The 27493-nt window shown below is 42.5% G+C and overlaps 1 protein-coding gene across 2 annotated transcripts; it reads right to left on the bottom strand.

Moving 5' to 3' along the window:
- Nucleotides 1–2228: 2228 nt before the first annotated feature.
- LOC120468803 (phospholipase A2 inhibitor LNF2) lies at nucleotides 2229–26168 on the bottom strand. 2 transcript variants are annotated; one of them, XM_089123534.1, is made up of 6 exons: nucleotides 25867–26168; nucleotides 11214–11321; nucleotides 10826–10957; nucleotides 8736–8758; nucleotides 2660–2744; nucleotides 2229–2531 (listed from the first exon to the last, which is right to left on the bottom strand). In XM_089123534.1, the coding sequence occupies exons 1-6, from the start codon at nucleotides 25946–25948 to the stop codon at nucleotides 2341–2343; spliced, it is 621 nt and encodes a 206-aa protein (XP_088979660.1). In that variant the 5' UTR covers nucleotides 25949–26168; the 3' UTR covers nucleotides 2229–2340. The 2 variants fall into 2 exon arrangements, with proteins under 2 accessions (XP_088979660.1, XP_039513334.1); XM_039657400.2 differs by lacking the exon at nucleotides 25867–26168 and adding an exon at nucleotides 11408–11516.
- Nucleotides 26169–27493: the final 1325 nt, after the last annotated feature.

The raw sequence follows: 27493 nt of genomic DNA, 5'->3' as shown, positions 1-27493 counted from the left end.
TTAAAGGTTCTCTGAGCGATGTGGGGCCAAAACATTTTTTGTCACATACATCAAACGTCTCCTCACTATCGGCTAGCTGCCTGTCCCCTAAACACACTGTAAAAAAACGCGGTCTCTGTAGACACCACAGGCTCCACAAACGGCAACAAAAACAATCATGTCTTACCCGGACCACGAAACCTAACAAACAGTGTTCCAGCCAATCACTGGCAAGAAGTATTTGAGGGTGGGTCTGAAGGGGGTGTGAAGGGGGTGTGTGTGTGAAGGAGAGCGAAGCATCAGAGGGAAGTTTGAAAAATGACCGACACACGACCAAAGAGACGTCGTTCTGAAGAACAAATTAAAAAGAAGGAGTCGGATAAAGAACGTGCGAAGTTCCGAATTTACATCGGTAGCAAAGCTTTTGAACGATGGCGAGAACTCCGGCGGCAGAAGGGCTTCCAGTCCGACATTCAGGTTGCTCTGTTTTTGCTTGACAGGTGGGTAATGTTAAATTGTTTTTTTTTTCTTCGAAATTGACGCTTATGTTCGCCAAACCCACACAAGGATATTATAAGCTAGAACTATGCACGTTCACAATTATTTCAGGAAGCACGGAAGGGAGGGGGAGGAGATGAGATGAGATGCAGAGGAGGGAGGGTCTAGCTAGCCTCCGATTTGTTTGAAAATATTCGAACGTCAACACCCAGGATCGCTTTGAGAACCTTTAAGCTTAATACTTTCACATGGATATATATTTATTACAACGCATTCTCACCCCAAGGCGTCACCTTTGACCATGCTTCAATATTTGACGCTTTAGGCGCCCTTAGCGTCAGTTACATGACGCGATCCTACGCCGTCATCTAACTGACGCTAAAGGAAAGCATCAGTCAGATGACGCGGGTAGGTTTAGGTCTGGGGTGGGGGTAGGGTTACACACGATCCTAGGGCGTTATCTAACTGACTATTACTAAAAATCAACACTGAGCGCATCATTGGAAAGTATGTGATATAAAAAAAAGATTCTGTGGCTATAACATCACTTCCAGGGTGTGGCACATAATATTTAACAACCTTGCATTGATCTGTGATGGTAAGTAAAATGACTACTTATATTTGATTGAACTCTTGCCCTTTTCCTTATTATTTTTGTTTTTATTTTCATGCTCTCCATGTGTGTGTGTGTGTGTTTTTTTTTTTAACACTCACCTGTTTTATCATGTAGCAATTTGGCATTTGCTTAAATATAAACTGCATTACAAATTAACTGTTTTATTATTATTAGGCTATTATATTGAGCTTGCTTGCGATGCTAATGCTAATGAGAATATTCTCATTGAAGATGGGGTGGCGTTCACTTTCTCTGGCTGACCTGTAGATTAATCTACCGTACAGAAATTAAATTTAGCCTGTATGCAATTAATTAGCCTACAAGAGATTTTTATGAAGGTTACTGTTTTTTTTAAATTATATTTATATGAAATAAATTAAACCCAGTACATAAAAAACAACAACATTTGGGAAGACAAGCAAGGGGGTTGGTTTGAATCTGCTGTACCATGCACCCTTTCAAACATCACAATGTGATGTTTATATTATTGTTGTTGTTGTTTATATTGTTATTGTGTATTTAATTTAATGTATAAGGCCTAGACTGGAATAACTAATGAATGTGTTTTAAGTGTCCCAGTTTGCCAATAAAGTTGTCCCAGTTTGACAGTAACGCCTTGAAACATGTGAATTGGGGTCATTGTGTGTTTGAGGAAGAGGAATCCATCCTGTTTACTGTTTATATCTTTTTATTGTGTAGTATAGTAGAGCTCTTAAGCTATTTAGAATAGCACCATATGAGTGCTAAGACATTTGGATCATAATACTTTATTACTTGAACGAAGTAAATATACATTAATGAGCACATATATTTTTGAAAGAACTAAGTGTTTTAGCTAAGAATAAACTTAAAGAGTTACACAGTGTAGCTTTAAGGCTAATTTTTAAATCCTCTGGCACAAAGCATGTTCTCAAAGAGAGAAAGTATGAACAAGTAGTTGCAATATTACTGTTTGGCCGGTTTGACAAGCAAAAATGAAATAAGATCATCTGACATGTAAGAGTCGGAAAGTTAATAAATTGGCTTAAATTAATGTTCAATTTTTTCAATAAAACGTAGTTTCTGTTATTTTTGGACCAAAATGTATTTTTAATTCTTCAAAACATTCTAACTAACCCACTGGTATGATTTATTAAAAAAAAATAAAACCAGAAACAGGTGTAAAGGTGATTTGCACATTGTTTTCCATAAAGTGTACATACAAAATTCAAGCCATATATAGCGTGTCACATTGTAGAACACTGTATTCAGTGCATCAGGAAGTATGAGAGCAGAGAACCGCAGAAGATCAGGACGCTCTGAGTGACACTCTGAGACCCGTTACACAGGTTCCCCTCACAACACGAGATGCCCTCAACACTAGGAATAAATGAAGTGGCGTCACAAATTAATTTAGAGACACAGCCTTTTACAACCAATGTCTGGTCTCCAAACTTCCCTGATGAAAAGAAAGAGAACAAAGGTTAGTCTAAGCTGGACATTATGTGATCTGTGTCAAATATTTAAAACCTACAAGGCAGTTTAAATGAAAATAACATCAATCTTCTTCTGTTTCCAGATTCTCACCTGTTGCTTTAATGCAGCGATCTTCATTCCCTGAACATTTCACTGTGTTCAAGCAGTTCTGTCCATCACAGTAGTAACAAGAGTTCCCTATCGTAGTCACTTCGAGTTACGTCAGAAGTGACGGAGATTGGGGGTTTCGCATAGAAAGCCAATCCTCTTCGAGTATTAAAACACGAGCCAATGGCATGCAATGCCTTGGGGCTGCGGAAATTTGCATAGCGTACTCCGCCCTACTCCGTGAGTATAAAAGGAGGAAGTGAACGCAACCGCAGTATGTTTTCGCTTCGGAGCCAAGAGAACCTCTTCACTCCTGAAAGCACTGTTCAAGACTCTTCGAGACGAGCGTCCTCTTCAGTGTTGGTGTGACGGCGGTACCCAGCGAGATTCTGCATCGCCTGCGATCTGAGCAGTGGTCTGCCAGACTTTGCGCTTCTCCCTGGTCGCTTCAGCGCTGAAAGAGTGAATTTCCTCCTCTCATTGAAAGAGCTGCACGCGCACGTCTTTTTAAAGACGGTTCGCCCGTGCTCTTCTGGGTGTGATTGATTTCTGTCGTCATCTGATGGTCACGATCGCTGCTTTGTATGCCTGGGCATTTCAGCATGCAGCAGCAGCGTTCGTGGATGACTCATTTTCCTTCTGTGGGAACATGACCATCTCTACACTGAGGTCGAGACTCAATGATCTCACTTGAGTGAGAGTCCCGGTCCCCCCCGCTCGATCGGTTTCCTCCATAGGGGGCCCGTCGACCCGGGGACCTGGTGATTTACGGTGATGGTGTGGGATAAGCCCCGACGATTTCTCGGGCCACGCCTCCCGCCTCAGTGCGAGAGCCAGCGAGCGTTAGTTCGATTCAGTCGGTTGCTTCTTCGGTGGCACCGGCTGCTTCGGGCAGCGCTCCAGATGATGATGCGATGTCGATCACAGCATCACTAGGCGGGCTTGACTCCTCGGGAAGTGAGGATGCGGCCGCGTTGCCTCCCTCGGGAGCGTCAGCGCCGCCGTGTCTGATCCCGCGATGATGGCCGTGCTATCTCGGGCGTCCGTGAGCATCGGGTGGGGGTGGAACTCCGCCCCTCCCCGATCTCTCGCGGCTGAATAATTGGTTTTTGGGTAACGCTGCCGCCTTACGGCCACCGCCAACCCCAATTTCCTTTTTTCCCCGAGTTGCATGCGGAACTGACACGCACTAAAAAATAAATAAATAAAAAATATATAAAAAAAAAAAAAAAAAGCGTGCTTAGTTCCCCGCCCTTCCTCCCCTCGGCGATGCGGCTGTCTGTGGGTACGCTGGGGCTCCCCCGGTCGACCGGCGGTTGCTCTCAGATGCCCCTCCAAAGCCTATGGGTTCTCGTCGTCTATGGCGGCGCGATTCTGTAGAGCGGCGGGACAGGCAGCCTCCGCCCTGCATATGATGAGCACCTACAAAGCTAGCTGCTCAGGAATGTGCACGAGGAGGTGACGGACCAAGCGAGCTGCGAGCCTGTCGCCTACCTTGTCCTTAAACGGGTCACGGAGGCGGTCGCTCGCTCCCTTGGTCAGATGATGCCCACCGCTGTGGTCCAGGAGCATCATAATGTTCGGCGGTGCGGTCCAGGACTTTGCCCAGCACTTCTCGACCGCCTAGGAGCAGACGAAGGCGGTTTCTCTGCCCCGACGGCCAGCTGCTGCCTCCAACCAGCCGTCGGCTCGGACGCCTCCGCCAGCTCGCCGCCGAGGACGCCCCCCTGCGGCTCCCTTCCCTCCCACGCGGCCCCAGCAGCAGCCTTCAGCCGGTTCGCGTCGCGGAGGAGGCCACAGGTAAGCGTCCCAAGAAAAGAGCCCCCCCTCAGGCCGCGTGCCCCGCTAGATGCCAGGCGAAGCGATGTTCCTGAGGCGGGCCGCTCAGTGATAGTGTCATGGTTTTTCTCAGGAGGCGGTGGCAGGGCCCCTCCTTCCCCGGTGGAGGGCCGGTGGAGAATCTTTTGTTCTAGCTAGCTCCCTGAGCTGGTTGAGGAAAAGCTGACACTGTCATTGAGCACACAGACTGGAATGAGCGCGCACGACGTCCAGTGCGTCGCCCCGTTCATTCCTCTCTGTCTCGGAGGGCGCGGAAGGGTGCGTGTGTCGTCCCCGGGCTACGCCAATCCCTTCCCCCTCTGTCGCCAGACCCCCGGCAGAACAGACCCCCGTGGAACGCTCTGCCTTCCCTGGTCTCTTCTGTCGGGGAGCGGGTTTCGACGGTGCATCCGGACGGGGTAACTCCTGCACGCATGTCGGTCGACCCGCCTCGCTGCCCCTCCGGGGGGACGTCTGTGGTTCGCATGACCCCGTTGGCTCACTTCCTGGAAGCCTGGCTAGCGCTTCCCGGGGTTCCCGCTGGGTCATCAGAACGATCGGATTCGGCTACGCGATTCAGTTCGCACGGTCTCTTCCCCGCTTCAGGGGAGTTCGCTCCACGATGGTTGGTGGCAATGCCCCAGTCTTGAGAGCGGAGATTGCGACCCTGCTGGCGAAGGGTGCAATCGAGACGGTCCCTCCAGCCGAGGTGAGGTCCGGGCTTTACAGCCCCTACTTCATTGTCCCCAAGAAAGACCGGTGGGTTACGACCGATCCTGGACCTGCGCATTTTGAACCGTTCTCTCCATCGACTACCGTTCAAAATGCTCACGGCCAAACGCATTTTCGAATGTGTTCGGTATCAGGATTGGTTTGCAGCGATCGACCTGAAGGACGCGTACTTCCATGTCTCCATTCTCCCTCGACACAGACCGTTTCTTCGGTTTGCCTTCGAGGGCCAGGAATACCAGTACGCCGTTCTCCCATTCGGGTTAGCTCTGTCCCCTCGCGTCTTCACGAAGATCGTCGAGGCAGCCCTTGTTCCCCTTCGCGAACACGGGGTTCGCATCCTGAACTATCTCGACGACTGGCTGTTACTAGCACACTCTCGAGCTCAGGTTTGCGAACACAGAGACCTGGTGCTACGGCACCTAGCCCGTCTGGGCCTTCGGGTCAACCGGGAAAGGAGCAAACTTTGCCCCGTGCAGAGGATCTCTTTTCTCGGCATGGAGATAGACTCGGTCGCCATGTCCGCGCAGCTCACGAACGAGCGCGCGCACTCACTGCTGGCTTGTCTTCGACAGTTCGAGGGCAAGAGTGCGGTTCCACTGAAACTATTTCAGAGGCTCCTGGGGCATATGGCATCCGCGGCCGCGGCAACGCCGCTCGGTTTGCTTCATATGAGACCGCTTCAGCTGTGGCTTCGCGATCGAGTCCCGAGGTGGGCATGGCATCGCGGCTCGCTCCGAGTTCCAGTGACTCCGACGTGCCGCCGATCCTTCTTCCCGTGGTCGAACCTCAGCTTTTTACGGACAGGGTCCCTATTCAGCGAGTTTCCAGGCATCTCGTTGTCTCCACGGATGCGTCTACCACGGGTTGGGGTGCCATGTGCAATGGGCATGCAGCCGCCGGTTCCTGGACAGGAGCCCAGCGCCTCATGCACATCAATTGCCTCGAGCTGTTGGCAGTACGGCTCGCCCGGCACCGCTTCCGAGCGTGCTCTAGGGCCAGCATGTGCTTGTCCGCTCAGACAACACTACGGCAGTAGCGTACATCAACCACCAGGGGGGGTCTACGCTCGCGCCGGTTGTCGCAGCTCGCCCGCCACCTCTTGATATGGAGTCAGAAGCACCTGAGGTCCCTTCGTGCAGTTACATTCCTGGAGACCGGAACCGGGCAGCCGCGAGCTGTCCCGGGCCCGTCCCATCTCCGGCGAATGGCGACTCCATCCCCAGTCGGTCCAGCTGATTTGGGACCAGTTCGGGGAGGCACAGTTAGACCTGTTCGCCTCTCGGGACTCGTCCCACTGCGCCCAGTTATTCTCTGACCCGCGGCTCTCTCGGCTCGGATGCGCTGGCGCACAGCTGGCCACGGGGCCCACGCAAGTGTGCGTTCCCCCAGTGAGCCTCCTTGCACGGGTGTTGTGCAAGATCAAGGAGGACGAGGAGCAGGTCTTGCTGGTAGCCCCCTACTGGCCCACCAAGACGTGGTTCTCCGAACTCTTGCTCCTCGCGACAGCACCTCCTTGGCCTATTCCTCTGAGACCGGACCTACTCTCTCAGAGACGGGGCACTCTGTGGCACCCTCGTCCCGATCTTGGAGGCTGCACGTGTGGCTCCAGGACGGGACGAGGCAGGTTTGAGTTCGCTGCCACCTGCGGTGGCGGCAACCATCACTTCCGCAAGAGCGTCGTCCACGTGACACCTTTATGCGTTGAAGTGAAACCTCTTCGTCAATTGGTGTTCTTCTCGCTGAGAAGACCCCCGGAGATGTTCGATCGGAGTCATGCTTCCTTCCTGCAAGAGGGGTTGGAGCGCAGGCTGTCGCCCTCCACCCTTTGGATTATGTCGCGGCCATTGCCGCGTCTCATGATGCAGTGAAAGGTAAGTCTATGGGAAGCATGACCTGGTCATCAGGTTCCTGAGGGGAGTGAGGGGGCTAAATCCGCCTCCCTCCCCTCCTGCCCTCTGGGGACCTCTCAGTAGACCTGGGTGCTCTGCAGAGGCCTCCCCTGGAGCCTTTGCAGTCGGTAGAGTTTTTGCCCTGTCCTATGTGACAGCACTCCTGATTGCATTGGTATCCATCAGGAGAGTAAGGGACCTGCACGCACTCTCTGTTGACGAAGTGTGCCTGGAGTTCGGGCCGGCTTACTCTCACGTATTCCTGAGACCCCGGCCTGGATATATGCCCAAGGTTCCTACCACTCCCCTCCGGGACCTGGTGGTGAACCTGCAAGCGCTGCCCCTGGAGGAGGCAGACCCAGCCTTGGCACTGCTCTGTCCGGTACGTGCTCTCCGCACCTATGTCGACAGAACGCAGTGTTTCAGGACCTCAGACCAGCTCTTTGTCTGTCATGGGGGGAGCCAGAAGGGAAGGGCTCTCTCAAAGCAACGGCTGTCCCACTGGATAGTGGATGCCATTGCTTTGTCTTACCAGCAGCAAGGCCTTCCGTGCCCCCTTGGTGTGACGGCCCATTCCACTCGGAGTGTAGCCTCCTCTTGGGCTTTAGCGCACGGCGCCTCGCTAACAGACATCTGCAGAGCTGCAGGCTGGGCGACACCCAACACCTTCGCCAGATTCTATAATCTGCGAATTGAGCCGGTATCCTCTCACGTACTCGTTTCGGCCAGTTCTGGATCCGCTCAGGTGTCTTCGCTTGCTCGCCACTCCACTCCCCGGACTGGATAAGTGCGATATTTCCTCAGTTCTTCCATTGAAGTCTTGAGTCCTCCAGCACCGACGATGCGGGCACCACTGCGTTGCTCTGGATGCTAGCTAGGTGCCTCCATGCGCACGGTTCCCCATGGTAACCGTCTCATGTGTATTATCCACTGTAAGCCTCTCTGAGCATGTGTCTTCTCTTGGCAAGCCATCTGCCACCCCTGGAGTTTAAATCAGTAGCCACCTGCGGTTGGTACTCCAGTGTTCCATATGCGTTCCTATGTGGCCATATGTGTATTCTTAAGTCCTCCCTTCGGTAGGCAGCTGGTAGCATGTCCCCTTCGGGATATGTTTCCCAGTGTACCTTGGTAATCCTGTGTCAAAGTCGGATCCCCAAAAAAAAAAAAAAAAAAAGAGGTAAGGCTCGGGGGTTCAGTCTTTCGCAGGGCACTGGAAGACAGCTTGAAGATGGCGTGATGGCACAGACCCCCAATCTCCGTCACTTCTGACGTAACTCGAAGTGACTACGATAGGGAACGTCTCGGTTACGTATGTAACCCTCGTTCCCTGAGTAGGGAACGGAGACGTTACGTCTCCCTGCCACTTCTGCTGTATCGCTGGGTAGAGGCCGAGTTCAGTCTTGGCTCCTCAGCGAAGACATACTGCGGTTGCGTTCACTTCCTCCTTTTATACTCACGGAGTAGGGCGGAGTACGCTATGCAAATTTCCGCAGCCCCAAGGCATTGCATGCCATTGGCTCATGTTTTAATACTCGAAGAGGATTGGCTTTCTATGCGAAACCCCCAATCTCCGTCACTTCTGACGTAACGTCTCCGTTCCCTACTCAGGGAACGAGGGTTACATACGTAACCGAGACGTTTCCATTGGTGGGATTAGAAGGATCTACAGGAGGAAAAATAGATGTGCTTTCTTTACAGGGTTCTAGTTTTATATTCTGCATGGTTGCTGTGATTTTGCTAAGATTTTGCATGGTCCTGGATCAGCATCTTTTGTTGATCCTGGAGCAACATTCCTGTCCTTAAACAAAGTCCTAACACCCTAAACCTAATCTGACCAATATTTTATCCCTAAAATAAGAGGGAAATGATAGATAGGAATGATGTATAAGCCACTAACTCTTGTTGTAAGCCTAAACTTGCCTTTAAATGTAATCCCACCCCTCAAATCTGATTGGATGATTGGATTGTTGCTCCAGGATCAACAAGAATGTTTATACAGGAACATGTTGGCAAAATCACAGTAACCTGTGATTCTCCCAGTCGAAAACATCTCACTGTACCAACAAAACGTCCTAATCACACTTGCACTCAAGTCTTTACTGGTAATTTACAGTTAAAGGGGACATAATATCATGCAAAATCCACTTTTTTAGCCCTTAAATGCATTTTTTTGTATATGTGGAGTGTTTATAAGTACAGAAAATATGAAATTATTCTCTTCAGGTGCTTCGTTTATGTCTTAATATTCTGTTTTGGTCATATTTTTCAACCTGTTCAGATTTTTCTGTTCTCTATGACATTTTTTGAACAATCACGTCACCGTATTTGCAGCGGAACTGACAAACAAGGACATTGACTACCGGTCCAACACTAAGCTCAAGGATGCAGAAGTTACGAGAGGGCAAGTCAAAATGTTCGGTTGTTGGATGTAGTGACCTGAAGCGCTTCAAGGATTCAAACTTCAACAACCTCCGCCAGTATAAAGAAGGGTTTGCCGATCGACTTCGTCTGAATGAGGGGGTCAATTCCTTCTATCTTTGGAGACGACGAACAGAGCATTTCGATAAGCTGTAAATATCGTTAATAAAATTAAAGTACTTTACTTTCTTAAAACACATGGTGGTCATGGTTTAGTAGTACATTTGTCTTTCTTTGTTTTTGTTTTGAAGTAACGTTACACGTCTGCAGTTTTATTGTTCTTGAGTTTCATAAATGATCATTTAGCTGCTGTGTTTTCTGATGCTTTTCTAAACGTATCATATTATCAATACAGATTTTTAGTGGGAAGATTAGACCGTAGTCATTTATCTTGTTAGTGTGCTTGTTTTAACAAGAGAAATAATCGACTTTCACTTATAACACAATACAGTTACATACCATTGCAATACATAAATCCATATGAAGAAGTTCTGCAGGTTTGTCGTCGCCTTTTTCAACTCGCTCGCTCTGGGTTGAACATGTAAGGCTTGATGGACAAGTCTTCCGTTGTTGACATTTTGTTAACGTGTGAATAAAAATGTTCTTTCAAGCTATAGTATATAATCGTATATCTCTAACCAAACTATAAAACGGGGTGGAGTTGAACCGACCGTGAACTCAGCGACCTCGAGAGCGGGCGGGGCATGACACATCTCCTTTATATTTAAAGAGACCGCTTCAAAACAAGTTGCTCACAGACGCACATCAGAAAAGGGGTAGAAAAGTGACCTGTGGAGCTATAATAATGAGGAATTCAGACCCAAGCATTGCAGTTATGCTTTATATAGACCACAAATGCATGATTTATATGTAAAAATGAATGATTTAAAAGCATGATATGTACCCTTTAAGAGATCATGTACGATGCTCTGTGTGGAGATTACCAGTTTGAGCACGTATGATTTCAGAACACATTGATGTAAGAAGTCTTGAGCTAATCATAAAGTTCTGTCAGAGCTTTTTACATAAAGTTCTGCTGCTTTTAGATGTTTTCTATGTAAATGACCGACAACTGACTAATGCTGATGCTGTTGTAATGCAGGGAAGGAGACAAGAGGGTTTTTTTAATGGCAGTCAATGGAGGAAAGGCTTCAATACACTAAATAAACCGATTTTGTGAGGAAACAGCTTATAATTTACTGAATCGACTGTGACTGTCCGCTCATTTACTGGGATTAGTTTATGTGTGGAAAGGGTGGGACTAATAATACATCTTTTTTCTGTAAACTGGTCTGACTGTAAAGTGCAATACCTGTAGCATCTTTGTTGTTACACAGGTCTGTGTCACAGCAGTAAGAAGAGATTTTTCCGATGCCGAGGTTAATAGAGCCACTTGGACAGACAAGTGGAGCACAAGTTTTCGCTGTAAATTTAGTAAAGTTGACTGAAAAACAAACGATACAGGAATGAGCAGTTAAGTATTGTGATGGAAATGTATGTATTTAGACATATACATATACATAATGTATTTACAATTACATTATCAGAATAACAATTTGAGTGAAAATAAGTGAATTTCAATCATTTATATAGAACATTCTGTTGTGTTAATTCTTTCCAGAAAAACAATTCGTTGACTTCAACATCATTTAAACTGTGTTGCTGCACCAGTCAATTTCAATCCATCATACTGGACTTACCAACTTCCACAGTTGCACCCAAGCAGTTGGAAAATCCATCAGAACATATTCCCGAGTTACAAGAGCTCCCCTGCAGACTTGTGCACTGATAGCAGCTGCGAGACTGTCCTTTAGTAATTGAAAGCAGAGAGAACGTATGAGAGAGAAACATTGCTGTATAATGACATTAAAAACAAACACTATAGTCTTTGTACCTGCAGTGAACAGAATGAACAGAAGAAAAACTGAGATTTGCAGATCCATCTTTGATGAGCAGGGGAATGAAGTGACAAGCCTGTTCCCACACTTATTTTATAGCTTAACAAAATGGGAGGGTCTTGAGAAAATGAAAGTTTAACAAAAAGTTCAACAAAAATAATAAAACCAGTAGATGTATATTTTCTTGGCAACTAATTACCATATGGATGTTCTAATAAGGAAATTAGCCTTCCTCTTTATTAAAAATGTACAGTTAATCTTCAAATGCACATTCTCACATTTTCTCACCCACGTGTCACTTTTACTTTGTTCTGCATTCCATTATTGAAAAGGGTCCAGTGTTGTTCATACAGGTCAAACTTGTTTTTTAAGTTATGTTTTTGGTTTCAAGAGCAAGGTGTTAATATAATTTTTTTTTTTTCCCCAAATCTTGACAGTCAGGTTACAGGTAACATGCTACATTTTTAGGAATCCACATGCAGGTCGAAAATAGTTTCAATTTGCGTTTCACTCAAAGAGACTTTAAATGATACTTTAAATGATTAAAACAAGTTCAGGAATGTACAACACTATGACAGCGCTTGGTGATTTTTGAAATCATGAACTGTCTTTTTCTCCACATGCAAACAAAAAAAAACAAACAAAAAAACAATCAAACTGATTAAATTCAAGAGCACTTCACTAAAATAATTGTGTAAATTAACACCACCCTTGTGCAAATGAAGTACGCTTTAGAATATTTTTTAAAACTTATTACGAATACGAACAAAGAAATACATATATACATATTCTTGTAGAAAAGTTACATTCTTGTAGATCATTTCAAGGTGCTAAAGGTAAAAGCACTTTCAAAACTTTGCATTATTAATACAATATATAAATATCATTGCACAATCCTGGAAAAGAAAAGCATTGAGCTGTACACTGATGAGCCAAAACATTATGACCAGGAACATCGGAATATGGAATATCGCTGATCATCTCAAGGCCACATTTTAAGGTCTGGGTAGATTATGGTAAGCAAACAATCAGTTCTCGCAATCAATGTGTTGGACACCCCTTCCAAATAAATAAATAAATAAGTATCCTTAAAGTTCATTTTATTATGTATACCAACCAAAGTAAAGTTCAAGTATATTTTTCAGTATAATTTATGTAGTAAGCCCTATTCTAACATCAATTTACTAGTAGTAAGTGTACTCTTTCAGTACTACTTGAGACTAATTTTTTGCCCACCTTTTCATATTTTAAATTATACTTTTAAGCATTCTTTAAGTGTAACAGTAAATTTTAAATATACAGAACTAGAACTACGTTTATCATTTGTACTGAAACTATACACATGAACTTAAAGCCTATAGCCTACTGATAGTTTTCAAGTCAAATTGTAGCACATTTTTTTAGTTTATGAAAGTTCACTTTGTAGTGTACTCTCAGTAAAGTTTAGTTAGTAGTTTTATACTGCAAGAAGTATACTTGTAATTTGAGTGAGTTTTAAGTTTGTGAACTTAACATTACCAATTCAACTGTACATTCTGGTGTAACATATATTTATAAATATATCAAAGTAGAAAGAAAAACTCTTTGATGTAAAATGATCTCCTATATTTATGCAGTGAGGTCCAACAGTCACCTGTATCGTCCGTTCACATAGGCTATATGCATTTGCAACAGTTGAAATATTATCCTTTTCTTCTGAAGAGAGAGTGAAACATTCAATGTATTTGTACCCCAAAATATTACAAAAACTGTCAATTTGTCTTTATATTTCCTGGAAAAACTGTCATTTTCAGATCATTCTTTGATCAGCAGGTAAATGAAATGTTTCAGTCCCCTTTTAACTTATCAGAGGGTGTTAAAAGGTATTGTAGGTTGGAATTTTATAAAAAAACAAACTTTTTTTCCAAATTTAAACTTTCTGTATCAATGCATAATTAAAATCTACTCTGAAAAAGAAAGTATAAAAATCGAGTGTCTGTAGACCTTTCACGACTGTTTTAAAGACAGCTCCATTTCCATTCACTCCACCCCTCCATTCTGGGCTCCTTCCGAAGCCACGCCCCCAAAACACATGAAAGCGCAACTTTATCATTATGAAGATAAACAAATAAGATGTATTTTAGTACTCACAATCAAGCTATTGGTAAAGTTTAAAATATATATTTATTGAATTGCGAGTTGAAGTAACGAGTTATAAGACAAAGCTAAAAACAGGTTGCATGATACACGTTTTTCCATTGCCATCCATCATTTACACTGTGATGAAGATGAATTTCGTGTAAGATTCATAACATATATGTTGTTCGGCATGTAAGAGTTTCCATGATGAAGGCATTGTTGACTCTAATGAGGACTACACTCCACAGAGTCTTCCTCTACCATCCTAGATGTAGATCTAGATTTTGCTTCGTTTCGCTCAGACATTTAACGGTGTAGACATACACGCGGAATCACTCAGACATTTTACGGCGTAGACATACATGCATACACATGGATAGCTCAAAATGCGTATATATAACATGCCACTTGACTTGAAAGTGGCGTGTATGTTTACGCAAAAGTCATGATGAAGCAGAGGAGGTCGAGCAAGAGGTCGTGCAACTAGGGTCTGAGGAAGTAGAGGCCGAGGACGGGGTAGTCGAAGTGCAGGGCAAGGAGCACTTCTTGGACAAGAGGACCTGCGTCAAGTTTTTCATCTTCAAGCTCAAACAAGGGCATGTGAACAGGTATGACCTGGATACGCGCAAGTGGGCAGGTCCTGTGTGGCAAAAGGGTGTTTGCCATGGTTGCGAGAGAGTGACAGTTGCCTAAGCCAATCCTTTGTTTTGTCCCGGTTTGAGATTTAGCTGTGAGATCCCAGCTGTGTTTAGTGCAGATTAAACGGTCTAGAGTCACTCGATTTGTATAATTTTTTTATCAGAGTACTTACATTTTAATTATGCATTGATATATGTAGAAAGTTTAAACAATTTTGGAAAAAAGTTTTTTATAAAATTCCTACCTACAATACCTTAAGGGTAGACATGACTGAATCATCTTAAGCAGATAAGCACTCAGCACTCAGGAGAAGTTGGATGTGTTTGCAAAGATGGGATTTTTATTATCCACAATTAAGGCCAATGGAAGGACAAAAAATGTACAAAAAAAAAACACTTTAGAATAAACAAAATAAATTGACATGAGAGTCAAAATAATAATAACAGCAAACTTTTACAACAGTTTGGAAAATGACCTTAACACAAGTCTGTATATTAGAGCAAGGACAGACTTATGTCCTTTCACCCCAAGCTCCCCTGATAACACAGTCTCATCCCAAGACGTCATAACTGACGTCTTGGGACGTCTTTTGACCATACATCAATATCCGCCTTTTTAGGGCCCCCTTAAACGTCAGTAGATGGCGATCCCGGGCCGTCATACAACTGACGCTTTACCTTTAACGTCAGTTAGGTGACGGGTTAGGTTTAGGGTTAGGTTTAGGTCTGGGGTATAGAGTTAGGATCCCATAACCTCATCTACCGACGTTTAAGGGGACCCTAAAAAGGTGAATATTGACGTATGGTCAAAAGACGTCCCAAAACGTCAGTTATATGACGTCTTGGGATGAGACCGGGTTGCCCCTGACAGAATGAAAATACTAGACTTTATAGGCCTGAGGTCACTCCTGGAATTGGATCATACCAACACGATTATGATACAGGGGTGGCTCAGGTGAGAAAGACATAAAAACCCCAGCTGAAATACAACCTCTATAAAACTAGAAAATTACAGAATATTATTTCTACAGTTTCAGCTAACAATTGGCAAGCAACAAGTCACATTTACCAGCTACAAATTAATAACTCAAACTCCGGGTCATTTTCTATTGACCCGGAAGTCATAGCGTCATTTAAACCCCACAATTGGGGTAAAACCATGTAAAAAGATAAATTACATGACTTTCTTTAAAAGAGCAAGATATGTATTGATAGAAGTAGTTATAGCATAAATCATTGTAGTGAAAGGCTAGATTAACCACTGATTTGTAACAGTATAAAGACATTAATGTGCTAGACAAACATACAGATCACATTTGCAGTCTTTGTGTCACACTAGAATAGGCAGCATATCGCTGCCGTCACAATATATGCGCCCAGAGGGTCTAGGACAGTTTAACAGAAGGAAAATGAAATAAAACAGTAGACATCACATGATTTACTTGCAAGACAAGAGGTAAGATGTAGGGACAGTTCACACAAAATCAAACATTGTCATCACTAACTAACTGCATGACATTCTTTCGTCTGTAGAACACAAAAAGCACTGTCAATCATCTGTGAAATTTCTCTCACACACTCAAAAAAGGTGCAAAACTTGTAGCTTATCAACAGCTTGTCACCGGAGGCCAATACCATCAAAGGGAATGTTTGTAACATATTTACCCACTGAAGTTCATTAAGGTTTCATTTTACTTCTCTGAGGTATTAAATTGCACCTTTTAGGGGCTGGCTTTTTTGTGTTTTTTTGAATAGGTTTTTTGTTCCCCTTATTTTTGTTGTTGTTTTTTTATGTCGCTTATAACTATCAAGCCTGTTTTCTTCAGTTGTTCAGCTTGTAGTTTTTCAATTTTAATGTTGTATGGTATGTACAGTACAGTAATGATGTACAGTGAGAGAATGCAAATCGGTAACACTTTAAAATAATGGTCCGTAGTTAACAAGTAGCTATGCAGGAAGTAATAGGTAGTACTGCATTAACACCGAAGTTAATACTATTAACTAATATGGAAGCAATATTAACTAATCATTAAGTAATAGGTAATTTAGTACAAAGGTAATTCCTTGGTAGGTATTTGATTGTTACTAAAGAAATATATCCTCATTGAGAACTATACTTGTGAACTAAGAAATAATAACCAATTAATTACTAATCACAAAAGTAACATGTCTAAAAAGTGAACAATTGTGGGGGTTTTATACTCTTAACATGGTTAAAACATTTCAGAAGCATGTGCCTCAAATGGGTTCTTTGTGGAAACCAGTTTATGAAGTTTATACATCCCCCCAAATACATTAGCTAGGTTGAGATTGTGACCACTACTCTTGCCAGGATGGACGCATGTTCTCTGTTTATTTAAAACTTAAACATAAAATAATCCTAATAAAGACAGTTTTTAAAAATAAATCTTAAATAATTAGGAAGTGATCCGGACACTCTCATGATTGGATTAGTTCACTATTATAACTATGTTCCAGTAGCTGCCTGAGGAGGACTTCTCTTTAGGACATGAATATAAACATTGATGTTCACTTGTCAAAAACAATTAGCATCTTTAATGAAGAAATTGGCTGCGTTTATGTTACGATAAGCGCAAAAACACATCTTCCAGATTACAGTGTTTGTTAGAATATTAGTGCCTCACAGAACCTGTACAGTATGTGTCAAATATAAAATTAAATTTCTTGTATCATTTGTGAAAAACATGTTAACTCCTCAATAACTACTTAAGCGTTACCTTGTCATCCCGCAGGAACTACTAGTGATGTGGCCCATTATTTTAAAGTGAAAAACATGTTAACTCCTAACTAACTACAAGCGTTACAAGGTAACACTTGTAGTTAGTTAGGAGTTAACATGCGCAAAACATGTTAACTCCTAACTAACTACAAGCGTGTAGTTTTAATGTAGTTTTAATAGTTTTCAGTCGGTTGTGTAGTTGTTTAAAGATCAAATATGTGGTTTATTTATAAAGATATAGCGCCTGTTTAAAAATTTGATCTGCTGTTTTCAAATTGTGATATCCAGGCATTCACCGGGCGCTCAGCACTCTGCACCCCGCCTGGAATAGCCTTACCTCAGCTAGTGCTTCTGACGTTTGCCGCTGGCTGTCTCTAGTCTAGTGGTTAAACATGAAATATACACTCACCTGAAGGATTATTAGGAACACCATACTAATACTGTGTTTGACCCCCTTTCGCCTTCAGAACTGCCTTAATTCTACGTGGCATTGATTCAACAAGGTGCTGAAAGCATTCTTTAGACATGTTGGCCCATATTGATAGGATAGCATCTTGCAGTTTGCACGAAGCTCCAGTTCCACCACATCCCAAAGATGCTCTATTGGGTTGAGATCTGGTGACTGTCGGGGGCCATTTTACTACAGTGAACTCATTGTCATGTTCAAGAAACCAACTTGAAATGATTCGAGCTTTGAGACATGGTGCATTATCCTGCTGGAAGTAGCCATCAGAGGATGGGTACATGGTGGCCATAAAGGGATGGACATGTTCAGAAACAATGCTCAGGTAGGCCGTGGCATTTAAACGATGCCCAATTGGCACTAAGGGGCCTAAAGTTTGCCAAGAAAACATCCCCCACACCATTACACCTCCACCACCAGCCTGTACAGTGGTAATAAGGCATGATAGATCCATGTTCTCATTCTGTTTACACCAAATTCTGACTCTACCATCTGAATGTCTCAACAGAAATCGAGACTCATCAGACCAGGCAACATTTTTTCAGTCTTCAACTGTCCAATTTTGGTGAGCTCTTGCAAATTGTAGCCTCTTTTTCCTATTTGTCGTGGAGATGAGTGGTACCCGGTGGGGTCTTCTGCTGTTGTAGCCCATCCGCCTCAAGGTTGTGCGTGTTGTGGCTTCATAAATGCTTTGCTGCATACCTCGGTTGTAACGAGTGGTTATTTCAGCCAAAGTTGCTCTTCTATCAGCTTGAATCAGTCGGGCCATTCTCCTCTGATCTCTAGCATCAACAAGGCATTTTCGCCCACAGGACTGCTGCATACTGGATGTTTCTCCTTTTTCACACCATTCTTTGTAAACCTAGAAATGGTTGTACGTGAAAATCCCAGTAACTGAGCAGATTGTGAAATACTCAGACCGGCCCGTCTGGCACCAACAACCATGCCACACTTTCTTTCCCATTCTGACATTCAGTTTGGAGTTCAGGGGATTGTCTTAACCAGGACCACACCCCTAAATGCATTGAAGCAACTCCCATGTGATTGGTTGATTAGATATTGCATTAAAGAGAATTTTATATAGCATATGTAGGAACATTTTAAAATATATAAATTATTTATATTATGTAGGCCTATATAAAATAAAATTACACAAATCTTTTTGTTCAATGTCAGTTTAATTATCAACATTATCATGTTTCATTTTTTTCATATTGTTCATGAGCTTTGAACAATATGAAATTTAAAAAAATGTTTTATAAGCCTAACTATTGAGATTTTAAATAACTAGAGTTGGAACTTTTTGTACACCACATACAAACCTGAAATCATTTGATAAATGTATTTTTTAGGTGGTTTTTATCCAGAAAAACTGCAGCTCACCCTTTACTTGCATGTTATTATCCCACCAGTCATGCATGTTTTCATTATATGGTCATGTTATTAGCCTAGTCTTGTCCTCTAGATGTCACTATTTACCTAAGGCAACGTGGAGCTAAGGTGAGTCGAATCAGTAGCACCTCAATGCAGAACATGAGATCCACGGGGAGGAGTCGTATCAAGATCCAAGGGGTGGAGATGGGTAGGATTAGGGTTGGGTTTAGGGATCAGGGGGCGGAGTTGGGTATAGGTTTAGGTGTATGTAAGGTGGGAGGAGTTGGATCTGGAGTTGGATGTTCCGCAGTGAGAACCATCTCCCTTTTTAGGGCTTATATGGCACAGAATAAAGATGAATGGACATCAGAAGGTGTGTTAAAAGATACAGTTGCAATAAGTTATTGAAATATATAATCTCTCGTTTAATTGGCCAGTCATATCATGGCTCAACGCTAAGGGTTTTTGTCTGATTAACATATGGAACAGCATTAGCCTGCTGTTGTGTTTTTTAGACCGACCTTACCCCTTGAGATGTTTATGATACTCGAAAAGACGGGCGTTTTTACATATACAAGCGCTAAATAAAAATGAATAGGCTACTGTAGGCTACATTAGGGCTGTGCAATATTGAAAAATTATCTCTCGATATTTCCAAAGATTTTGTTGTTGATAGATGACAAATCAAATCAGTGACAAACAAAAATGTATACTTTTTTATTTTTTATTAAAGGGCAACATATGCCACATTAAATTGATTTCCAGTGGAATTCATACCTATATTGGGACATAATTAGATATTTTCTCATTTTAACTTTTTAATAAAAGGGTAGGCCTACTTTAAACATGAAACTAATACTGTGTGAGTTGAGTGAGTCATTCATTCAAAGTTTATTCAAATGGCTCATTCATTCACGAAGTAAGTGACCATCTTTATTGAATGAGCCATTGAATAATTACTTAAACTTAATTGTTCAAAATGTGGATACAGTCAGTAAATAAATCATTGCTGTATCTCTTGCATGACTGTTCTGTGGTTTCATTTTAAAATTTGCGTTGATGAAATAAAGGAAAAAGAAACAATATTGACAAATATTGTGTCTAAAAATCTAACTCACGATGTTACCTTATTGTTAATTTAACTGTTGTAGCCTATATAATAAATATCACATTTGTAATCCTGATGATATTTAGAGAAAATGGCACTCTAGCTTGTATAAAATTACTACATCATATGACGGAGCTATTCAATTTGCTTCAATCGAGGGCTGGATTATCAAATCAAAAAGTTGAGGTGGGCCGGTGTCAGGATTCTGGTTATCCTTTGGCTAAGTTCCATCCAGAATATCGTCTGCTTGCATACTCACCAAATCTCTGTCTGGATCTGCAACTTGTAAACACTATTTCAATTACCACCTGTCTGACTCCTGTTCCATCCGTGATAGAAGACCAGACCAACAAAATGCAGAGTCCAGCGGACCTTGTGGAGAATGCATCTCGTCATCCATTCGCGGAACTGATTCAGGCTGTTCGTCAGTCCTTACTTCCTTCTCCACCGGCTAATCCACCCACCGTTCCTGAGGATCTCCTTCATTCAGCACGCCACCATTCACTTCTGCAAACATCCGCTGCTTCGTCAGCTGCCTTTGCGAGTCCCATGGCCCGACCAGCGGCATTCAACGGAGAGGCGGAGGATTGCAGCGTTTTTTGCTTCAGGTATCGCTATATTTCTAAATGCAGGCACATCAATTCTCTACAGATTCTGCCCGAGTGGCATTTATTATCTCCCTGCTGTCCGGCAGAGCTCTCCAATGGGCCCAATCGCTCTGGAACTCAGATTCTCCTGTGGTTAAGTTTCATTCAACAGTTTAAGGAAGTGTTTGGTCAGACAGTTTCCGATCTCACTATTCACAATCAGCTCTTCAACCTTCATCAAAGAAAGTCTTCAGTGAGTACATATGCCCTTTTATTTTGGACGCTGGAGGCTTCTAGTGGCTGGAATGAGACAGCTTTGATTACAGCTCTTCGACATGGTCTCAACCCATAATATCCATCAGCTGGGGGTGGTATATGCAAATTCTTTTAGATTTGAAAAACTCATTCAGAAATCATTCTAGTATCTTAACGCTTATCTGCCTGTGATGTTCTAGAAACCACTGTAAATCCTGCGTCCTCGGCTCCATCAGTTGCCGCTCATGCCCCCAAGCCCATTCAGATTGATTCCACTCATCTTTCTTCTTCAGAGCGGCAGCAGATAATTAAACAGCGTCTTTGTCTATACTGTGGGGTGATAAAGATCTAATCAACTCCTGCCCTATTAAACCTCAATGCCATGCACCATTCAGATTCCTCCTAAGATCTCAACTTTGAACCGCACAACTGCTAATTTATTAATCTCCAGTGTATGTGTCTCAGCACAAGCCCTCCTGGACTCCGGCTCGGCGGGGAACTTCATTTCCACTCAACTCTTTGAAAAATTTAATGTTCGTAAACGCCAAAGTCATCAAGGTTTCAGAGTCCAAACCATTCAGGGTAGACCGCTGCGTTCGAGGTCAAAATCGTCACTTCACCCCCACACTGATGCTCTGCATCGGCTCCCTGCACTCGGAAGAGATCTCCTTCATGGTGCTGGAGGAGTCCACTGCTGAGCTCATTCTGGGACGCCCTTGGATGGTCCAACATCAACCCATCATCGACTGGAAATCCGGGAAGGTCCTTAGCAGGGCAGAAGATTGCTTGAATTCCTGTCTAGCTTCAATTGAGAAGGTCCAGAAAGATCCCTCTTCGTCTTCGGTGGGAAAGTCAGAGTTTCCCGTGTGTTCCACGTCAATTGAGAGTCCGGAGGTCCATCACAAGGTGGAGATTCCTGCTGAGAATAGGGGGTTCCAGGATGTGTTTAGCAAGCAGTTGGCGACCAAAATACTACCTCAACGGCCATGGGACTGCGCTATCGACCTGCTACCTGGAGTCACCCTGTCTAAAGGCCGTGTCAATCCCAAAGCAGAAGGCTATGGAAGAGTTTGTGGAGGAAGCTCTTCAACAGGAGTTCATTCCCTGTTTACATCCCCTGCCGCTTCCAGCTTCTTTTTCGCGGCTAAGAAAGACGGAGGCTTGAGGCCTGGCATTGACTATTGTTATCTCAACTCTCAAATTGTGAAGTTTAATTATCCCCTTCCTTTGGTCCCAGCAGCATTGGAGCAGCTACTTGGAGCCAGCATCTTTTCTAAGTTCGATTCACGCAGTGCATACAACTTGATTCGCATTCGACAAGGTGATGAATGGAAGACGGCATTCGCCATGCCCTCAAGTCACTACGAGTATCGAGGCATGCCTTTCGGACTGTCCAACGCCCCACTGTCTTACAGGGTCACATGAATGAGGTCTTCCGAGAGTATCTTAACAGATTTGTGGTTGCCTATATCGATGATATTCTCATCTACTCTCTTGCTGAGCATCAGCGGCGCCATGTATAGTTTTGGAGAAATTGAGAGCTCAAAAACTGTACCTGAAACTGGAGAAATGTGAGTTTCACACCACCACTTTGCAACTTCTGGGCTACATCATAGACTAACAAGAAGTGCAGATGGACCAGAGGAAGGTGGAAACTATCCGGAACTGGCCCCTGCCCTCTATTGTGAAGGATCTTAAACGATTTCTCGGATTCGCCAATTTCTATAGAAGATTCATCAATAACTAGTCGCATCAGTTCTTCTTTGACCTTGTCTCTAAAGGGCCGGCCCAAGTCTCTGTCCTTATCTCCTGAAGCCATCTTATTCTTTCAACAACTGAAAAAAGCCTTCTTGACTGCTCCCATCCTGGTTCATCCTAACCCAAATATACTGTGTGTTATTGAGGTTGACTCATCCTCAACAGGCGTTGGAGCAGTTCTATCACAGTGGCAGGGTGATCCTCCCAAACTCCATCCATGTGCCTTCTACTCTAAGAAGCTGTCCCCGGCAGAGTGGAACTATAATATTGGGAATCGGGAGCTGTTTGCCATCAAGCTTGCGCTAGAGGAATGGAGGCATTGGCTGGAGGTAGCTAATCACCAGTTTGAGGTTATAACCGATCATCGGAACCTGGAATACCTCAGAGAAGCGAAAAGGCTGAATCCTGAGACCATTATCGACCTGAGATCATTATCGACGCATATGCAGTAAGCAAAAAACGAAAATTACTGTTGCACTAGTCTGGACAATGTCTAGGTCTGTAAGTTTTTTTTCTCTGCCAAATAACTGCTTAAGCTGGAGAGACAATGTGATGTCAATATGTTTCAAAAGTGGAGATCTAGTAGCATATTGTGTGACTGTTCATTTTTCCAGTGTCTTAAAATGTTTTAAATGTTTCATGAAGTATAAATGCGAAATATAAATAGTTTTTAATTACTCTCATTGCCACAATGTGTTTTGAAAAAAGGAAAAAAATCTTGTCGATTTGGTTGAAGATAATATTTTAACAGTGCAAAAGTGGTCCACGTCCCATGATCCTAATAACGAAGATGCGATGCGAAGTCAAGTGGCTGTTAATGCGAAGTTCTAGCTGTGGTAACACTTTATTTTACCCGCAAACAACTGGGTAAGTACACAGAAATTACGGTGTACGTTTCTGTAATTATAGTGTACTTCCGTGTAAGTATAAGGGAACAATATGTTAAGTTTGGGGTAATAAAGGGGTAACAAGCAGATATACAACCTGCAAATAACTTCGTAAGTACACTGAAATTACGATGTACATTTCTGTAATTATAGTGTACTTCCGTGTAAGTATAAGGGAACAATATGTTAAGTTTGGGGTAATAAGGGGGTAACAAGCAGATATACAAGCAAATTATTTAATTAGTTAAAAAATAACAGGCACCTATTCTTTTAATATATTCCAGGCAAAAAATGTACGTCTGTTGTTAATAAAATGTATACTTCTGGCTAAATATGTTCTTGTGCAATGTTACAGGGTATTTTGACAAATTTATTGGCTTTTCTTACTAGATTACTTAATGTTAAATCAAAATAATTATTTTCTGTTATGATTTTAATTTAGACTGTACCTTGTGGTAATGAGTACTTACCTTATCCCATTGAATTGCAATGACACTTAAATGTCAGGGCAAATATACTGTGTAATTAAAACTTTTTTGTTGTTGTTGTTTTATTTTCTTGATAACAGTACCGTTCTCTGTAATTACAGTGCAAATAGTGTTGTTTCGTATTGCTACATAGTAAGTAGCTTGTTACCCCCTTGTTCTGTGTAGTTACAGGGTAAGTGTAACTCCTGCGGGCTGTAAATTAAAGTGGTGCTTGTTAGCCCCTTTTTACCCCAAACTTACATATTGTTCCCTTATACCTACACGGAAGTACACTATATTTACAGAAACGTACATCGTAATTTCAGTGTACTTACGAAGTTATTTGCAGGTTGTATATCTGCTTGTTACCCCTTTATTACCCCAAACTTAACATATTGTTCCCTTATACTTACACGGAAGTAAACTATAATTACAGAAACGTACACCGTAATTATTGTGTACTTACCCAGTTGTTTGCGGGTCGTAAAATAAAGTGTTACCCTAGCTGTTTACAATGAAATAAAGGCAATCAAATATGATTGTATTCTTTTACGTTTTTTTTCTTGGATTAAAAGTCAATATGTGTTTATTTTAGCATGTTTGTTTTGTCCATATGTGCTAGTGCTGAGTTCCCCAATTGATAGACCATGTAGGTCAGTTGCTACAATGAATTTGTATAATTTTATTTATTTTATTTTTTTTGCCCGAATGTCAAACTCCGCCTATGGACATACATAGTTTCATATGCCATAGGTGGCATAATTTCATACATAGTTTCACTTATCACTTATGACATCAGAGCCACTGAAAGCACAGTGGATGTATTTTGGAAGTTTAAGTGGCGCCTTTCCTTCGTAAATAAGTTTATGTTCGAGCGGTCAATTCAAAGCAGGTCTTGCTTCAAAGTTAATCCTCAAGTGTGGGTGTCTGTGTATATAATATAAACCTTGTTTGTAAAGTGTGTAACCACATGTTTATAAACATATATATTTTTAAAGATATTGTATTAAAACTGCATATATGTTCTTGTTCTGTAAGTTAGCCATCTTCTCACATTTGCCACAGAAGCACCTGTATGACATGTAAACATGACGCAACAGGTCCCTCGCATAAATGTAATTTCGCTTGTACGTAGCAAACTTTATCACAGTATGTGTTTGTAGTTTCAAAAAAATGTGCCAACGTTAGTGTTTGTGTTTGTCTGTGTGTGTGTGTTGCACCATACCGAGACGTACTGGTCCATTCTCATGTGTTTATTCTGCCGGAGTCTCTTCGTCATCTGGGTCTGATCAGAGATTATTTATATATTCCGATTCAAACATGTACGGCTGAATGACAGCGGGTCTCTCACTCTCAGCCCTTCTGATAAGACCGACTGGCATAGGTATGCAAGTTACGCCCTCATCCAAAGGCAGGGTGGGGATATGCAGCTCATTTGCATTTAAGGTCGTATACACCAAAACAGCTCATTTTAAAACAGCCCCCAAAAATGACATTTTCAATTGGTTATAATAAATGAAGTGTGGGGTTAATTGTGCTGAAACTTCACAAATACATTCTGGGGACACCCGAGAACAATATTACATCTTGTAAAAAGGGACATAATAGGTGCCCTTTAAACATTTTTCTAAAAAACGTTAAATTTCTTTTCCACTGAAGAAAGAAAGACATGAACATCTTGAATGGCTTTGGGGTGAGTAAATTATCAGGAAATGTTCCTTTTGAGTTAAACTAATCCTTTAAGTTACCTCGGAAATCACCTAACCACTACAAACCGGAAAAGCTTATACCCATTTTCCGGTTTGAACACTGGGTGCTCGGCATAACCCATATTTGATTTTATATGATATATACTTTGGGAAGTTGTGAAGCACATACTTTTGTGTTCTTTGTACATCCGAACACTGATCAACTGCCATGCTTCGCTTGTTTGCATGCCATTAAATCTCTCGAGGAAAAACTTAAATTGCGCTTGCACGTTCTTACTTCCTAGCTCACTTTCTCATTGGCGAGCCAAACTTTCTCATGGCCGAGCGAAAAGCAGAGAAAGGGGAGGTTACCTTTGTATAGGTCTGTCACACGGGGAGATTCCAAGAAGGGTAATCCATCAGCCGGAAGTTGAAGCCTCGCGGGAGCCGCCATTGTAGCAGAACTTCACCTGCTGTTAGCATCCCATTGACTCCCATTCATTTTGGCGTCACTTTGACAGCGAATAACTTTACATCTGAGGCGTCCAAATACTTTTTTGTCCATTATTTATTTGTAAAGAAACACAAGAATGTATAAATTGCTCCATTACTTTGTATCTTACATTACAGCCCCGTAGAAGCTGTTTTGGTAAAAATAGGCTAAAGATTGCGTCATAACCACGGGACTTTCTGTGGCACAATAGAGACATTACCGTATAGACAGGTAATGAAGCTCGCAGGCAATCTTTTACTGTCTATGAGGCAATCAGGGGGACATGAAGGCACAAAGTCAAGGTGGAAACCCATAAATAGAGAGTCCATAAAAGCAACGGGACAAAATATTTCAACAACGTTTTTGAGGAGTTAGGTGATTCAGATTTGGCTTGGCACAGCTACTAGAAGATTTACAACTGTCAGACTGTCGTCACGCTCAGTTTGAGCCTGCGCAGTCGCTCAGACAATAGACAGTAAGTGCATCAGTCTTTTCCGTTGAAATCAATTGGGTCGCTGTGTCCATTTCTTTTACTGTCTATGGGAGATTCAAGATCAGCGCGTCTGAGCTTTCATTTTCTCAAAGGCAAAGAAAGATAGCCAAAGCTCGGTTTACACCGATTGAAATTTCTAGCCACTGGGGGACCATATACATGGCTTGGGGAACTCATGTTAATGTTAAAAAACCTCAGTAAGTGAAAATTTCATGTCAGGGGACATTTAAAGACAATGGAGAAATGTTAAAATCACACTTATGAGTAATGTAGTTACATCAGACCAACCCATTTTAGATTTGCATCGAACGCAAGAGTCATTTATTCTTTAGGAATTTGTCAAAATAGGGCCCAGCATGTACTTGTTCTCTTGAATATGGATGCTATTTCATTTAAAATAAACAAATATAACAGATTAGCTTCTTTTTTTTAGGTTGGTTCTATTACTGTGTTGGTTCTACTACTGTCTACTAGGTGTGACTGACTTTTTTTTTTTTTGCAAAACAAATAGGCTAATTATTAAAGGAAAAGAAACCACCCCTATACGTCCTTTACATTTTGTAGAGATGCAAATCACATGCACAGACCTTTTTACAGTCTATGGCACTGACAGATCATTTGATTAAACTTAATCATTTTAAACGTATGGTGATCATCATATAAATTACAAAATTATATATATAGCCTAATCCTCTTGCTTGAGAATGTGATCAAAATAATGAAACTCACTCTGAAGTGTTTATTAAAGATTCAGGTTTTGTCTTTCACAATGTCTCAGGTCTAGTTCATAATTTCAGAGTAAATGAAACTTATGATTCTGTTATAAACAGGTTGCATCATATCCCACAGGTGTGTAGGGTTAATACTAAACTACTGTCACGGTGTGGGTTCAGGCAGAAGAACGGGCAGAGTTCAGGCTCACGAATAACATTGATTTATTAATCAAATCCAGACAGGAAGACGGGAAAACTCCGTAACATTAAACATTGACCGACAAAACAGAATCAAACAGA

This window comes from Pimephales promelas, chromosome 19 (genome assembly GCF_988280905.1).
Source record: "Pimephales promelas chromosome 19, fPimPro1.hap1.1, whole genome shotgun sequence".
NCBI lineage: Eukaryota > Metazoa > Chordata > Actinopteri > Cypriniformes > Leuciscidae > Pimephales > Pimephales promelas.
This window is presented reverse-complemented; position numbering and strand designations above follow the sequence as displayed.

Excerpts from the sequence above, each read along its gene's own strand:
- LOC120468803 (XM_089123534.1), bottom strand. The coding sequence starts at position 25,948 with ATGGCGGCTCCCGCGAGGCTTCAACTTCCGGCTGATGGATTACCCTTC. Across the intron at positions 10,958-11,213 it reads GGGTGCAACTGTGGAAGTTG|TCAACTTTACTAAATTTACA; the intron begins GTAAGTCCAGTA and ends TTTGTTTTTCAG. Across the intron at positions 2,745-8,735 it reads CTTCTAATCCCACCAATGGA|AACTCTTGTTACTACTGTGA; the intron begins AACGTCTCGGTT and ends ACTACGATAGGG.